A 16,881-nucleotide genomic window follows, 5' to 3' on the forward strand; every position below is an offset into this window, starting at 1 on the left:
ATGAACAGAGGCAGAAGCAAGATGAGCAGGCCCTCCATCGGCATGCCAAACCAGAGGATGACACGGCGAACGAACCATCCCAGAAAAATCCAAGCTAAGAAGAAGAGGAGAAATTCAATAGCAGAAAAAGAAAGAAAGGAAAGAGGCGGACGGAGGACAGAGGAAAACAGGGGTTAAGAACGATACCTAGGAAGAGGACACGCAGCGGAACACCGCTCCACCGCTAATGGCGTGGCCTCACAACATAACAACGGCAGGAACATATGTGTCCGGTCGAACAGAGACAGAGACAGTGCGGACCCATAATAGCAGCATGAAAAAGGTTAGGCACACACGGAAGGAAGGAAAGAAATCAAGAAGGAGACAGAGGCAAACCCAAAAGGAAAAGCAGGACGTCCCCATACGTGTACACGAAATCAACCGGATGCACCAAACCACACGTGTGAGCAAACGGTCTAAGCAACAAAATTAACCAAAAATCTCAGAAAAATCAGATCTGTTAAGGTTTAGTATAGTAGTTATTTAAAAAAATAAGGGGCCATACTAGGAAGAAACTAGCAGCATTGTGTTATTAATAGAGGTACTTCCGTACTTGTACGCACAATATCGAAAATGCAGTACGGAGACTTGAACTCGGTGTGTTGAGAGCTATCAGCAGCGCTGCTACCTTTTTTTTTTTTTGAACAAAAGAGGGGTCTCGAAGGACCCCAAACCAGCTGCGTTAAAATATCGTTGGTGGGTTTCTGACAGGACACTGAAAGAAAACAGAAATTACAGCCTGATCCTGGACTTTTACACAGAAGACCTCAGAAGAGCTACCAGAAAAGCAATCAAATCCCCGGTCTTCACCACCGCAGAAGAGCTTCCGTCGTCGGGCACCTCGCCTCCGCCGGGGACAAACCACTTGGCAGACAACTAGGCGCTAGCTCCGGCCGAAACTCAGAGAAGGGCCTCCGCTCTGGAGGTTGTAAAGACAGCCATCTTGGCGTCTAGAAGAGTCGCCCTTGCGGCGAAAGATCGCGTCGGCAAGCTTGGCCTCCGCATGATGAGCTCGATGTCGCAGCAGGAACACGGACCACCCGCAAGGAGTTGCAGGAAACAACGCACCGCCCCACCCCCTTCCCTCACCTCCACGGCCGGCCAGAGGGAGCGAAACCACGCCGTTGTACCAGACCTCAAAGCGGAACACAGAGAACTTTATTGGGGGAGCTGTGGAAGCAGCACAACCACCCGCCTCCGGCTTCTTCCACTGAAGCACCACGAGCAGCCACACCACCACCACCCGCCACCGGATGCGGCTCGAAGACATCGGCAGCGAGGCTCCCGTAAGGCATCACGCCGGACGGCATAAAGCCAAACGCCACAGAGGGACAAAAACAACCTACTCTAGCTACTTCTGTACAGGCAAAAGGGACCCTCACCCGAACTCAACACCGGCCGTCGCCGGAGAAGAGGGGGAGAGGGGCCTTCCGGCCCAAATCTGGGAGAACCAGGCGAGGAGTACTGTTCACTGTCGAGAGCCCTGAAGGGGAAAAAAAGAGAGTCCGCAGCGCTGCTACCTGGCTATCACTTGGTTCACTAAAACACTTCAAGATACGTGCGAATATAGACAAATTCAAGAGTAATAGAAAATAAGAACAATTGACCACCTGCAGGCGTGGTGGATTCCTGTCTGTCGTGTCTCCTCGTGGGATTTTAAACCATTTCCTCTGAGCAAAACTAACAATCGATACGGGAATGTCTCATGTCGAGTCAATCTTAATCCACTCCGGCAAGCTTCTTAAACAAAACCACGCTTGAGTATGTTTTAACGAGCCACATAGGTCCTTGAAACAGTACGATGGCTCCCGTTTCTCCCGGTGCCTGTACCTCTGCGCACTGCTACAGTGCTACTGGACCCAACGTATTTAAACCCCAGCAACTCTGTTTCAGCTAAACCACGAAACAAATCTAACCTCACCGACAACGCTACCCGCTGACACGTTGGCCCACACGATTCCCGGGGTCCCACACGTCCGTCTCCACCTCGACTCGAGCTCAGATCCGCGGCGCACTACCCACTCCACTCCCCCCAAACTCCCGACCCGGCCACTCTCACCCCGATGGCCGGCGGCCGCCCTTTCCGGCCGTCCGCGCCGCGCCGCGCCGCGTTCGCGGGCCTACTCACGCTCCTCCTCCTGGCGTCCCTCGCATTCCTCCTCTCCTCGCCCCCCGCCGCCTCCTCCCGCTCCCCGCTCTCCCCGCCGTCCCGCCTCGCCGCCATCCGCCGCCACGCCGCGGACCACGCCGCCGTGCTCGCCGCCTACGCCGCACACGCGCGCAAGCTCAAGGAGGCGTCCGCCGCGCAGTCGCTCTCCTTCTCCGCCCTCTCCTCCGACCTCTCCGCGCTCTCCTCCCGCCTCGCCGCGCACCACACCCTGCCCGAGGACGCGCGCAGGCCCCTCGAGAAGGAGGCCCGCGACCGCATCAAGTTCGCCCGCCTCCTCGCCGCCGACTCCAAGGAAGGCTTCGACACGCAGGCCAAGATCCAGAAGCTCTCCGACACCGTCTTCGCCGTCGGCGAGCACCTCGCGCGCTCCCGCCGCGCCGGCCGCATGTCCTCCCGCATCGCCGCCGGCTCCACCCCCAAGTCCCTGCACTGCCTCGCCATGCGCCTCCTCGAGGCCCGCCTCGCCAGGCCCTCCGCCTTCGCCCACGACCCCGACCCGTCCCCCGCCTTCCACGACCCCGCCCTCTACCACTACGCCATCTTCTCCGACAACGTCCTCGCCGCCTCCGTCGTCATCACCTCCGCCACGCGCGCCGCCGCCGATCCCTCGCGCCACGTCTTCCACGTCGTCACCGCGCCCATGTACCTACCCGCCTTCCGCGTCTGGTTCGCGCGCCGCCCGCCGCCGCTCGGCGTGCACGTCCAGCTCATCGCCTACTCCGACTTCCCCTTCCTCAACGCCTCCTTCTCGCCGGTGCTCAGGCAGATTGAGACCGGCAAGCGGGACGTGGCATTGGTCGATTACCTCAGGTTCTACCTCCCGGACATGTTCCCGGCGCTGCGGCAGGGTGGTGCTCTTGGAAGACGATGTGGTCGTTCAGAAGGATTTAGCGGGGCTTTGGCATGTCGACTTGGATGGCAAGGTGAATGGCGCCGTGGAGATGTGCTTCGGAGGGTTCAGGAGGTATAGGAAGTATCTCAACTTCACGCAGGACATTGTGCGGGAGCGCTTTAATCCCACTGCCTGCGCATGGGAGTATGGGGTCAATGTATTTGACCTCCAGGCATGGCGCCGGGATGGCTGCACCGAGTTGTTCCATCAGTACATGGACATGGTGAGTTGCAACAACCTTTTTTTTTGTTTAATATACTTGCAACAGCCATTATTTTCAGTTAATTGCTACGTTTGTTGTTCTAATGGATACTGTGCATGCCTTGTGGATGGTGGTGCATACTCATGTCTTCAGTTGTTACAATTTCACTAGCTTAGGTGCTAGCTCTACTCAAGTCTTCTTGTTACTCTCATTATGCTCATCATGTGATTTAGGCACCTTCGTTTAGCCTTCACTTTCTGAGTTGCCTTACTGTATAGTAGACTTTTTAGTCCTAAACATTCCATATCATGTTAAACTGTTATGGACGGAAGAAATGTGGTCTCTTGGGAAGGATTCCATTTTTCTCATGTGGTAATCGTACGTTGACAGCATACATAAGCATTTGGCAATTAAATAGACTGGCCGTTGCAATTGCGCCATGTGATCTTTTATAGCATAGAACTTGTTCTGAAATTTCATGACACAAGTTTTCCTTAAATTAGTATATATTACTATATAAACAACAATAGCTTATAAGCTTACAACACTTGCTTACCTTCTGAGTTTGTATAGGTCCCCCGTAACATTCAATGGCTGTGCTCACATCTATATCCAACTAAAAAAATTAATGATGCGTTCTTACTTTAGTTCGAGATGTTTCAGATAACATTATAACCGATCTATTTCTGGGAATATCTAAGCAATGCGCTTCAGTTCTTTTCTTTTCTGTCGCTAGCGAGAATACGTGAGCTTGCGAAGTTGAAAGTCAGAACGGTTATTGGTAGCTTTCTGTCTATAATGGTTGATCCGTTGATGTCTCTGTTTATTATATGTAGTGTGGCCTTGACTCTTGACTTTGTAACTGTCACATAGTTGAAACATAAAATGACAATATCGCCCAGAAAAGTTGTAAGTGAAACTTGAGTGGCATGCAATTAATTTTTTTATCGTTGAGCCCAACCTCTACAATAGCTAAGTTGGTAAATATCCTTGTGCAATTTATGCTTGTTGTTGTTCTGACAAATAAAAAACAGTTCTGCATTATCCTGCCCTATGTAACACATGTAAACAATTTTGCCAACAATGCTCCCCAACTTGCCCTATTTTTATCACAATAGCATACAAATCTTTGTGCTTTCCAAGACAATGTATATGTTTGAATATATGACCCAGTATTATTATTTTGTTCTACCAAAATATGACCCGATATCCTTATGGCAGAACGAGGACGGAGAACTCTGGGATCCAACATCCGTTCTACCAGCTGGACTGATGGCATTCTATGGCAATACAAAGCCACTTGACAAGTCATGGCATGTAATGGGTCTTGGATATAATCCAAGCATCAGCCCTGAGGTGATCCGTGGTGCTGCAGTAATACATTTTAATGGGAATATGAAGCCGTGGCTTGACGTTGCTTTCAACCAGTACAAGGCTCTATGGACCAAGCATGTTGACACTGAAATGGAATTCCTGACACTATGTAACTTTGGTCTCTGAAGTAATTGAAGAAATGTTCTAATAATCAGGAAGCCACCAATATGTTGTTCGTTTTATTGGCAAAAGAGCCTACACGAGTACTATATATATGGTATCTTTAGCGAAGTTATATACCGCTATGGTGGTAAAAAATGTTCTTGTAGATTTTATAGCTTGTTGATGGTAGTAGTTATTTTGTATCTATGTACTGTACTGTTGTGGAGTTGTGGTATAGTAGTAAATTATAGATGAGCTTTTGTGTACTATCTGTAGCAAACATATCTTTGATTGTATATTTACTACAAGGAAGAAAAAAGTTGTACCCAGGTTGACATTTTATAGTTTTTAACTTTTTATGATTCATATTTTGGTTCACTAGTAATAAGTAATAACTCATGATATCACTGGTTGTCTTTTGAGCATGATGTTGCAATGTTGGTGAAATGAATTGCATAGATGGCAACCAACTTCATCATAAATTCCTTCTAAAGTACAGCATGTAATTGCTGCTCCTACATTGGTTTTTCACCTGGTCATCTGCTATCTAGGATCCCAGGTATGCTAACTAATTCTTCCATACATGATAATGAATGGATATTTAACTTGGATATAATTGTAGCTGTCTAGGCATTTAGTGTGAGTCTGTCCTTTTTCTTCCACCTGATTGATTATCTTCTCCAGGAAAAAATTGAATAATTTGTGATTATTGCCGGCATCAGTATGTAATCTTATATGTAAAGCAAATCTTATTATGTAATACCACATAATTTAGCTCCAAAGAAAATGGAGAGGCGTAATGTAAATGATACTTGGTATGATTTTCTCCTAATACAACATATCATGCATTCATTGTGCAGTTATCTCTTCTTTGCTTAGCCTGTTTTCTGTTGTTTTACTAGATATAATAGTGACTTAGGTTATATTTACTCTCAGTATGGGATATTTCCTCACTTTCTCAATATGGGAGAGGTGTAATGCAGATGATACTTGTCATGTTTTTCTCTTAATACAACATATCATGCATCCACTGTGCAGTTATCTCTCTTTGGCTGAAGCATCTTTTCTGTTTTACTAGATATATCAGTAGCTTATGTTCTATTTACTCTCAGTATGAGATATTTCCTCACTTTCTTATAATCCCATCCTGTTCTAAAAACTGTCAATCACTGATTCCTGCCATATTTTCTCTCATTTCATGTGGAAGTATTCCATAAGAACCTTAGGATATGGATGATTTGCTCCATGGATGTCTAGAACATGTGAATCTTGGTCATTCAGGGTACATAGCTACATATCAGTGAAAGCGGAGAGCAGTGATTATTTTGACAATGAACAAACAGCAATGCAAATATTTGTTTATAGTTCCTGCCCTGATGATGCCGTGCTGGATTCTTTTTGTGGCAGTTTTATAGATAGTCTTGTTCACCATTCATCTGGCATTGTACCACGTTGTACGAACTGTGGTTGTATGTTGCTCTTACTATGATCTGTATTAGCTTTTTTAGTAGTTTTGTCAGCATTTTTGCACCAGTTTAGCTGCATGCTCAACCACCTACCTGCTGCATAATCTCGGCGCTTCTACTACTGGCTCCGGCAACAGCATCCATTCGGACAATGAGAGTTGCTGGACGCTAAATACAACGGGGCATAATATTTTCTAATACCGGTTGAGGGTGTCATTTGTTGGATGATACTTAGCGAGATGCAATAATGCTTAGTTAAGCCTAGTAACCATAACTATGTAACTTGCTAGCTTTGTTCCAGCACGGGTAGAGTCCCATTTGTGCTTCACATGTGACATTGAAGAGCTTGGTAAAAAAAATTAAGTTCTTATTTCTGTAGATTTGTCGCCCTGGCACACTGTTTATCTTCTCTGATAAAGTCAAACAATCCAATATCACAGTTTTGGTGGTAGGCAAGTGTAGGCAGCTGGGGCGAAGACAATTGGTACTGAGCATATGTATGTAGAATGTGCAAAGGCATCTCGTTGTCTAGATTTTGTTTCTCCACTTGTGGCTGGGGATTTGGTCAGAAGACTTGTAATCAGGGTACTAAACTACTAATAGGAGGAAAACAAGGAAGATGAGCTATATATCTGTGCTGTGTCTGACCAAGAACAATGTGAATATAATCATGAGATAGAGAAATGCAACACATGCACAGGACAACGTTTATGATTGTTCGACTGCTTTAGCTGTTACTCAGTACCATGCATTTCATGTTAATTTGATGCCTAAACCAAGGAAGATCTTATGAATGCAGCACAAAAGGAGTGATTACAGCATATTACACGTTGCTCTATTCTATTTCTATACAACTATAAGATTGCAACATTTGTACGATTAAAACGACTAGATAAGTAATGAGTCGAATTTACATGATGTTATTGCTATATACGGTGGAGAGAACAAATGCAGAAAACTGGGGAAGCATCCCCGCCTGACCACACTCACACACCTCTCCCCCGGACTTGTCATCGCCTCTTAACACTTTCCTCTTCACTGACTAGCTATGTCACTTGCATGTCTATTGTCTTCATACTCCATTGCAACCTCAGCTGTCGGAGCACCAACATGAGCAAAGCCCTTGTAAGCTGAAGACATGAGAAGGGATGCAAACCCTCTATCCACTTGCATGTCTATTGTCTTCATACTTCATCTTTGTAGCCACAATTGTCGGAGCACCAACATGAGCAAAGCCCTTGTAAGCCGAAGACAGGGGAAGGGGTGCCAGCCCTATTCCAGGAAACCCTAACCTTCCTTGTTGTGGCCTTTGCCAAAGATAAATATATGGCGTTAACGAAGGTGCACACCATAGATGGTCTAACTAGTATGTGTGTTAGGGGAAATAATCCTTGTCCTTACAAGTTACAACCACCACTGTAGAACCACAAACACTAGCAACATTTCTCTAAGCCTATGCTACGGGGAAGAAGATGAGACCCTAACCCTTCTTTGTTGAGGCCTTAATGATGTAGACAACCGATGTTCTAATTATTTATTATGTGCTACAAAGAAACAAAATAAAACACCATTCCGATGAACGTGAATACTCGTGGTTTCTTCGTCACCGCATACTAGCTATACCACTTGCATAGTTGCGTGTCTATTATCTTCATACTTCATCCTTGCAACCACCACTAGTGGAGCGCCAACATGAGCAACACCCCTATAAACCTAAGAGGCGGGGGAAGAGGTGTGGAACCACCATTCCGTTAAACCCTAACCTTACTCGTTGTGACGTTAACTTGAGACGAAGAGATACTCTAAAGATGGTATAATTATTGTGCATGTTAAGGGAAGTATTAACTGTCACTACAATCACCACAGTCGAACCACCAACACGAGCAACATCTCTCTAAGACTAGGATGTGTGCGAGAGAATGGAAATCCTACATGTATGGATGTACCCTAACCCTCTCTATTGTGGCCTTCGCTGGAGATGTAGAGGGAGCATTAACAAATTCACACTCAACTTATGGTCAAATATTTATTGAGTGTACTAAAAGGAAACAAAACAATGCACCTTTATGGTGAAGGAGGATGCTCTCACTTTCCTCTTCCCACATACTAGCTATGCCACTCAAATGTCTATTATCTTCGTACTTCATCATTGCAACCACCACTATTGGAGTTCCAACATGAGCAACGTCAAGCGTTCCTAGGAGATAGTAGAAGGGGTGAACCTTCCATCTTAGCAAAACCTAACCTTTCTTGTTGCATGTTGTGTCCTTCAGCAGAAATGAAGAGAACCTTAATGAGGGTACATTTCATATATGGTCTAATTATTGTGCATGTTAAAACATTTGTGGCTTTCAACGGAGATTAAGAGTGAGCATTGATGTCACACTCAACCAATGGTCTGATTTATTATTATGTGCGCTAAATGGAAATATAATAACACACATTTATGATGAAGGCCAATGCTCTTACCTTTGTGTGCGTAGAGAGTTTAAATTTTTGTACGACGAGACATACTATTTTGTTTAGTAGTGATACATGCATTATGTATCATCTATTCTATGCCATATAACATTAGTTATATTGATATTTAGATAATTTATGTATTATTTATTAGTTTTTAGATGGTTTACATGATTTTTCTCAAAAACCTTTGCATTTATATTTAATTATGGGATGCATAAATCCACCCTTTTGTATTATTTTACAAGGACCTTTTGGACTCCAAATAAATTGAGGTAAAATACCACACAAGTATTTCAGGAAAACGAAGACTACTAGCTTTGGAGGCCCACTAGAGGATCTACGAGGCCCGAGATGGGGCCCACAACGCACCTCCCCAAGCGAGGTGTGTTGAGGTGGATCCCACTCTCATTGTGGCTCTCCTCACAACCTCCCTTTTACCGACACCTTCGTCTTGCGAAAAAATCCTATGCAAGAATTTAATTAGGAGATTTTTCGTAGGTAGCGATTGACCCGAAAGTATTCTCCTTCTCACGACGAGGGAATATCCTGCTCTCCCATGAGTAGTGCCAAGGGGAATTGTTGTTGTTTTCGACACTGATACATGCATAAACAACATCATCACCATCTTCATGATCAACATCGCACCTCACATCTTACGGAAGATCGGAACCATGGATAGGTTTCTAGTGATGTTTGCATGCCAGTATATATTACTCTTTGTTGGTGAAGTTATATTTCCAAACTGTGTTGTAAGGCATATGCACATGATCATTGTCATGTCCCACCATTGTGAGTAGTTCCCAACATTCCTAAGAGCATACGATGAATTAGCCATGATTTGTATGTAACATGCATGCTATAAACATTTGGTCAATTTTTATACTTTATCATGGTCCTACGATGGTAATATACAAACGTCGACTATGTATGTAACTCCACCTATATGGGCTCACATGGCTGCACCCTAGAGTAGGAAAAAGAGGAGGGATGGCTAGAGATGATGAAAACCATGTTGTAAATCATTTGGCCTGCAATAGGGGGTTGTTGATCGGGGACCCTAAAATTTAAGGCGATGGTTCCATTGCTTTCTCATGTATGTGACTTTGGGATCAATCATTAGAGATGTAGTTCCTCGTGTACACATGGGCACCTAACTTAGGCTCAGTTCAGTAAGAATAAAATTTCACAAGATGTTTATCATGCTTCTTGTGAAAATCTAAGTAATTCCATGCCACCATCAGGAGTGTTGTTACATATAAGAACAAGAACTTTGGCTTGTATTGGATAGAGTATTGGGATATCTCTAAAATAAGTTTTTTACATTAATTGTTATTTGCATTTTACATTAAAACAACAAACAAACCAACATACCAATCTTTGCACCTTTTATTGTTAATTCTTTGCCAAGTGTGTTAGCCAAAACCTACATCTTCTCGTGAGTTCGATACTCAACCCTTATCGAGAAGTGCTATAATCGATTCCCTACTATTGTGGTGTGAAGTAGCCAAAAGGGATGTGCATATTGTTTGTGTAGGTGCATTCTTAAGTTTAGGGGCATGTTTTGAGCTAATATGTTTATATTATTTGAGAGCCAAATCCATGTAGGTAGCTACATGTACAACTAATATTGTTTATGTATGTGCAGAACTAACAAGGTATAGACTTTATTTATAGCTCTGCTTGCTTAACTTGGACAATCCAAGAATAATCATGTGAATATTCTATGTACTTTATCGCCTTTCCTTTAAATTTTCCTCTCTTTTTTCCTAGTCTCTGAAATGACCACTATCATAACACCATTAGAAGCAAATCTTTGCCTAGGGTTAAGAGGCAACAGAGGGACGTGAACCCTTGTTTCCGCAAACCCTAACCCTAGTCTGTCTGCGGGTTTTCTATGAATGAAGAGGGAGCGTTAATGAGAGCACATTTGATAGTGTAATTATTGTGTTTATGGAGGGAGACATCATGTCTAAGATACACATTTCCTCTTGAAGATGCAATGATAGGCCAAGATAACGGAAACCGCGTCACATGCTTTCCGATTCTTAGACAAAAGAGAAACGACAATTGTTCGTATTTATTTAAGGGAATGTTCACCGAATCTATGACACCCACTTTCTAGCACCGGTTTGTCGAGTTGCGGAAGAAGCGACGCGTGTTTTTCCGTTTGTTCGTATTTGGCATATTCAAGTTCAGGACGTTGTATCACACTTGTGTTATGTATGAGAATTTATAGTTCAATTTTTGTCTCAAAACTTCAACCAGAATTCTCCAAATGAAATAGAAATGGGATGTGGGGTGGGTAGCCACTCTTACACCCTAGTTCACGTGAATGTTTCTTGAAAATTTAGAGTGATTTTTTATTGAGCGATAAATATCTTTAGATATATCTGTAACTAATACACACATTTATTACAAAATATATGCAGTTGGGGGAATTAAAGGCCTGTACTGAATCGTTCAATCTGAGCCGTCGATCCGTGGCACGAGGATAATCTGACCAAGATCTCCCACCTTGTACTAATCCATCCCCTTCCCCCGGCTCGCCCTCCACCTTCAGTTACGATTGATTCCACACCACCTCTCAGTCGCCGCTCGCCGTCTTCCCGGATCCAAGGTACGCCGCCGCAACCCACCTTGTTCGATTCCGCCGGCTCCTACGCCCGCCACCCTGCTATACCGTACCGTCGACGCCGACGCCCCAATCCCTCGCCCCACCCCCGGCTCCAAACACCCTCGCCTCCCACCGTCGCCGTCGCCGCCGTCGCCGTTTCTTTTCTTCCTCATCGGGGCATCGAGATCCCGCTGTCTCTGCCCCGTCCGCAAGTGTCTGATGAGATTTTTCTTTTATCCAGCCATTAATTGAATCCCTCCGACCTTCACGACTTGTGGGTGTGCCGCTGCACGCCCGGCACACCTTCTAGATCCGCCTCTGCGAACAGGCATGGTGAAGTCTCCCAACAGCACCCCCAAGGCCAAGGCCAAGGCGGCCTCTGCCGGCGGTGTGGCCAGGCCGTCCCAGGCGAGCGCTTCCAGCCCTGGTTCCGCCAAGATTTCCAAGTTTAGGAAACGGAAGGCTAAGGTTGCAGCAACAGCTGCTGTGGCAGCCTCCGCGGGTGACGGGTCTGCCTCTGCTTCCGTGCAGAAACCACCCACCGCTTCGCCTGTGGCATCCTTGAAGCCAACCACGGCAGCGGAAGGATCATCTGCTGCCCAGGCGCTTGCACCAAAGGCAGACACCGCTGAAGCATCGGCTGCAAAGCCGAAGCTGAAGCCGGATGATGCTGCAGCTGGCACCAGCAATGGGGTGGGTGCTAGCGGTGGTGATGGCAGGAAGAGGGCCAAAAGAGAGCGGAAGAAGGAGAGGTCTATGGCCTGGAAGGGAAAGGGGAAGGAGGAGGAGGCGCAGGGGCAGGGGAAGAAGGAGGACAGGAAGGAAGACCGGAGCAAGAAAGAAGTGGGGAGTGGTAGCAAGGGAGCAGGGCTTATTTTCATGTGCAATGCACAGACTAAGCCCGAGTGCTTCCGCAACCGCTTGTTTGGAATGCCCATGGGCAAGAAAGAGATGGTGGAGAAGGTCCGACCAGGGACAAAGCTTTTCCTTTATGATTTTGACTTGAGGCTGCTATACGGAGTGTACAATGCGACATCAAAGGGCGGAGTGAACCTTGTCCGAGATGCATTTAATGGAAAATTCCCTGCCCAGGTAATCCCGTTCTTTCATTATCTAAAACTAGATCCTTATGTGGGGAATATAGTAGCGGCGGGAGCTGTTTTGCATTTTATGCACGTGTACATTGCCCCAAGGGATATTTGTGGCTCAGGTACTCCAATAGCTTTGCCTTTGCTACGCAATGAATGGTAGACATGGAACACGAGTGGAGGTCTTACTGGGTCACGCTACATCGTAGGAATATAGATTCTATTTAGGTCAAGATTGCATTTTCAATTTTATAAGATGCACTTGGGCACGACCAGGGGTTATAGTAATGAGTGGAATTTACATCCTAATTTCTGTTATGCATTTGTTTTGGTAAGCTTTTATAAACAGAGGAGGATGCACGCCTTAGTTTGTAAACCCTAGAAAAGTATCAGTAGTATGTCCAAGGCGTTATTAGCAGAGTAGTGAAACTGCTCCTATTTGTCGTATAGTGCACGTGTCATATATATTTGGAGGGTTCCTTGGTTGTGTAACTTTCGCCCAAGTTAATGTGCCAGATGTTGCTAGGAATCATGATTTGGGCTAGCCATCATCAAATCATAGTTCCATATTTCAGTTATAATGTTATATTGTGATGCATTCATGTAGCATATAGAAATGAATGGTAGACATGACACATGAGTAAAAGTCTTACTGGGTCACACTATCTTAGGAAGGTCTTCCATTTTTTTTTTTTTGAAGTCATGATCTGAATGAGTCGCACATACACCCTAGCACGTGTTCCTCGACGCTGGGGGAGCTCTATTTTAGGTCCAGATTGCATTTTGAATTTTGTAAAATTCAGTGCTACATGACCAGGGGTTATAGTAATGAGCGGAATTATACATCATAAATTCTCTTCTGCATTTTTATGGCAAGCTTTTATAAACAGCGGTAATGAGGATGTGCGCCCTTGTTTGTAAACCCTAAAAAAATATCAGTGGTGTGTCCAAGGCGTTTTTAGTAGAGTACTAACAGTACTCCTGTTTGTCGGACACGATGTGCACGTATAACATATGTGTAGAGGAATCCTTGGTATGTGGCTTTCATCCAAGTTTTTATGGAAAATGTAGCTAGGTGAATCATGAGTTGAGTTGACCATCATCAAATCATAGTTCCGTCTTTCAATTATAATTGCGATGCATTCCTGTAGCATATAAAATGGCCAACTTATGACTTGACACGTTATTCTATGTTTAATCATTCTCACTGCAAACTAAATAGTCTCTTCCTTAATATTATCCATCAATAAATTTCCTCCCCTTTTGATGCTTGAGTTTTCTTCAGAAGTAGAATCATGATACTTTGACTCAGAAGAAACATAGAGACTGAAACAATTGTGTTCTAACAAGTTATATTTATCAAAACTCTGCCAGAAATGAGATAGGTTGTTAAGTTATGCATTGGTTTTTTCTTATAATCTCATGTTAAATGGTTATTGATGAAATTTAGTTGATGTGATGAGGAGTGATTGAGTGCGCACACAGTTTATATTCATGTGTCAGCCCTTAAGCAGTTCTATTCACAGAATCCATTTTTTGGGTGGCAGCATGCTGACTCTTCACATGAATTGTTGGTTGAGATATGGATGGGTTAGATTAAGATGCACTTGAAAATGCAATCGATGTTAACTTGTAATGACCCTCCTAAGGATCCTACCCTGACCTTGACCCCGATCTGTCCAAAGTCCCCCATAGCTTATTCAATTGTCCATGTAAAGAGTTTACATGTTACAACGTTAGCACTTGTAAAATTAGTATGTACTTGGCGCATCCCCGCCATCTTCACAAATTGGAAAATTGCACTCTAACAAGCTCATGCCCTCCTCCTATACAAGTTTATCTATGAAACCCAACTTATTATATGCTACTGAAAGAAGCTAAGTTAGGTCCTCTAAGTTGCCCATTGATGGATGAAAACTAGCAAAAGATATTTGCCTCATTTTTTTTTACAAAAGCATGACTCTACCTAACATCTCTTGTGCTGTGTCCTTCATTTACTTTGTTTCGGTTATGAGTTATCGTATAAAGAACTGATGCTAAAATGGTGACATATATTGTGCACTGGAATTCTGATCGTAATCCTAAATTGTCGTTTGTGGTGATATTGACAATGGGCAATCTATCATGACGGAGAGGAAGTTCCATAGGTGAAATCGTCGATGATCTTTATCATAATTGTATCTTTTATTCAGATATAGTTTTGATTGTAATTGTACTTACTTTCAAGGGTCAATTTGTTTGTTTTCGTATTTACTTAGCTATGTCCTCTAAGTGGCCGAATGGGTGGTTGGAAGTTGAAGTGAGTAAGGTTTGGATTTTGGAGACCATATATTTATGTTTGAAATCTTGTATGTTGGAGTGGTTATGTTACCCCTGTGTTAGATAGCCCTATAATGTGAAGTTTTAAGTTGCACACTGAACACTGGACATTGGCATACACAATTTTCTGCTTTTCTTTTTTTACAATGTCCAGGACTAATTTGTGGGCAGAAGATTCTACACGACCTTTTTATGAAATCGTACCTCATGCCAGAGTAGTTAGTGTTGAAGAGTGGTATTCTTGTTGTACTCAAAACGAATTTTATGTGTTTGATGTAGGTGAAATTTAAGACTGATAAAGATTGCCTTCCTCTTCCTGAGAGTAGTTTCAAGCATGCCATCAAAGAGAACTACAGTGCAAGCCGCAAGTTTGACCCTGAGCTCAACTCTACACAAGTGAGTTCCCTTGGTTTTTTTTTGTATATAAAATGCACAGTTTAATCAACAGAACTATTGGGTAGTGTCAAACATAAATCCCTTTTTACCTTGTTGTTTATCATATTATGCGATTTATGCAGGTTCGTAGGCTAATGGACCTATTCAAGCCTATCAATGTACCTCAATCAGCTCCAGAGGAAAGGCACCGCTATGAGGAAAGAAGGAATCTCCATCAATATGAAGATAGGAGACATGCATTGCCCGTTGAAGAAAGACGCCAGCAGGTGGTTGCACAGGTTCCTCCTCCTGAGGACTCATATAGGGCACCACGCTTGGCTCCATTTCCTACAGAGTCCGGACATGGTCAATTTTTGACTAATGTCCAGGGTGATCATATATATTATCAGCAAGCACTTCCTGCACCGGAGTCTCGGCACATTGCTCTTGCCCCAGAGCCTCGCCATGTGCCTTCTATACCAGAGCCTCGACATGTCCCACTAGCGTATTACCACCATTTGGCTCCTTCATCTGATGATTCCTACTACCGCTCTCGAGTGGATCCATTGCATGAGCGGTAAGTTCAGATTCGCCGTGTTTTGCTAATTTAGACTGACAGTAAAATACAGTGTGGTTACTATGAACACTATGATGTCAATACTGAAGCTACGCTGTGCTCTTGACTAACAAAATTCTTGAATTTCAGCATTGCCGCCAGATCACCTCCAAGGGATTATATAGCACAGCCTGGGGAATTGTCTGCTCGTGCTGACCGCTTGGAGGAGCTCTACCGGACTGGTAATGTTGCTGTTCGTGGTGCTCGCCTGGAGGATCTTTACCGTTCAGGAGAGATTTCTGTTCATGGTGCTCGTCTGGAGGATCCTTACCGTCCAAGAGAGATTGATGCCCGTGGTGCTCGCCTGGAGGATCCTTACCGTCCAAGAGAGGTTGATGCCCGTGGTGCTCACATGGAAGATCCTTACCGTCCAGGAGATGTTGATGCCCGTGGTGCTCGTGTGGACGATCTCTACCGCCCAGGTGAGATTGCTTCTCGTGGTGTTCGTATGGAAGATCACTACCGTCCAGGAGAGATCACCACTCGCGATGCTCGTGCGGAGGATCTGTACCATCCTGGAGGTGTTGCTGCTCGTGGTTCTTATGGGGAGCTCTACCGCTCTGACCGGCTTGTCACTCGTGCTGTGGATCCCCCGCGTCATCCTTATGAGACTTCAGACCATGCTTATGCTGAAACCAGCCAGCGGCCTGTCTCTACAACAAGGGCCAATGGACCTGGCGTGCCGGTCTCGTCTCTCTATTCCTTTGCTGGAGCACCTGTCTATCGATGATTAGCTCTCCGCGACGTGCCCTTGAGCTGTCTGTATTTGCCAATAGTGCTGGATGTTTTCCTTTTGGGTAAAGTTATATCTCAACTGTAAGAAGTCAGGATGTTGTCTCTATGTTGTATACCTGTTAAACTGCTTATCCTGTTAAACTGCTTACTGGATGAAATGGCATTCAGGTTCAAACCTTTTTGGTCCATGGTGTTGGATATGGTTAATACTTTTCTTGTGCTGTTGGGTTTTGGCTTGGTGACCTATGGCCTTGGGCAAGCACAGGTGCTACCAACCTGTGGTCAGTACTCCCATCCAGAGAAGCGCGGACTTTTTGAGGAACGGAACTACGGAGGGCGACAGCTCGCGGCACTTGAGAGCAAGGAAGGGTTGGTGGCTGCTGCTCGTGAGTCTCCCAGAGACGCAGCCGGAACTCAAATTGGTGG

General features: G+C 44.8%; 1 protein-coding gene and 1 pseudogene across 2 annotated transcripts; both read left to right on the forward strand.

The window, feature by feature from the left end:
- The first annotated feature begins 2,102 nt into the window (after positions 1–2,102).
- Positions 2,103–5,145, forward strand: LOC124673913 (annotated as a pseudogene).
- Positions 5,146–11,262: 6,117 nt separating this feature from the next.
- LOC124685406 lies at positions 11,263–16,632 on the forward strand. Of its 2 annotated transcripts, XM_047219748.1 has the most exons (5): positions 11,263–11,325; positions 11,564–12,414; positions 15,009–15,125; positions 15,248–15,681; positions 15,811–16,632. In XM_047219748.1, the coding sequence occupies exons 2-5, from the start codon at positions 11,653–11,655 to the stop codon at positions 16,448–16,450; spliced, it is 1,953 nt and encodes a 650-aa protein (XP_047075704.1). In that variant the 5' UTR covers positions 11,263–11,325; positions 11,564–11,652; the 3' UTR covers positions 16,451–16,632. The 2 variants fall into 2 exon arrangements, with proteins under 2 accessions (XP_047075704.1, XP_047075703.1); XM_047219747.1 differs by lacking the exon at positions 11,263–11,325 and having other exon boundaries at positions 11,427–12,414.
- Positions 16,633–16,881: the final 249 nt, after the last annotated feature.

The sequence above is a fragment of the Lolium rigidum genome, chromosome 1, assembly GCF_022539505.1.
Source record: "Lolium rigidum isolate FL_2022 chromosome 1, APGP_CSIRO_Lrig_0.1, whole genome shotgun sequence".
Classification (NCBI taxonomy): domain Eukaryota; kingdom Viridiplantae; phylum Streptophyta; class Magnoliopsida; order Poales; family Poaceae; genus Lolium; species Lolium rigidum.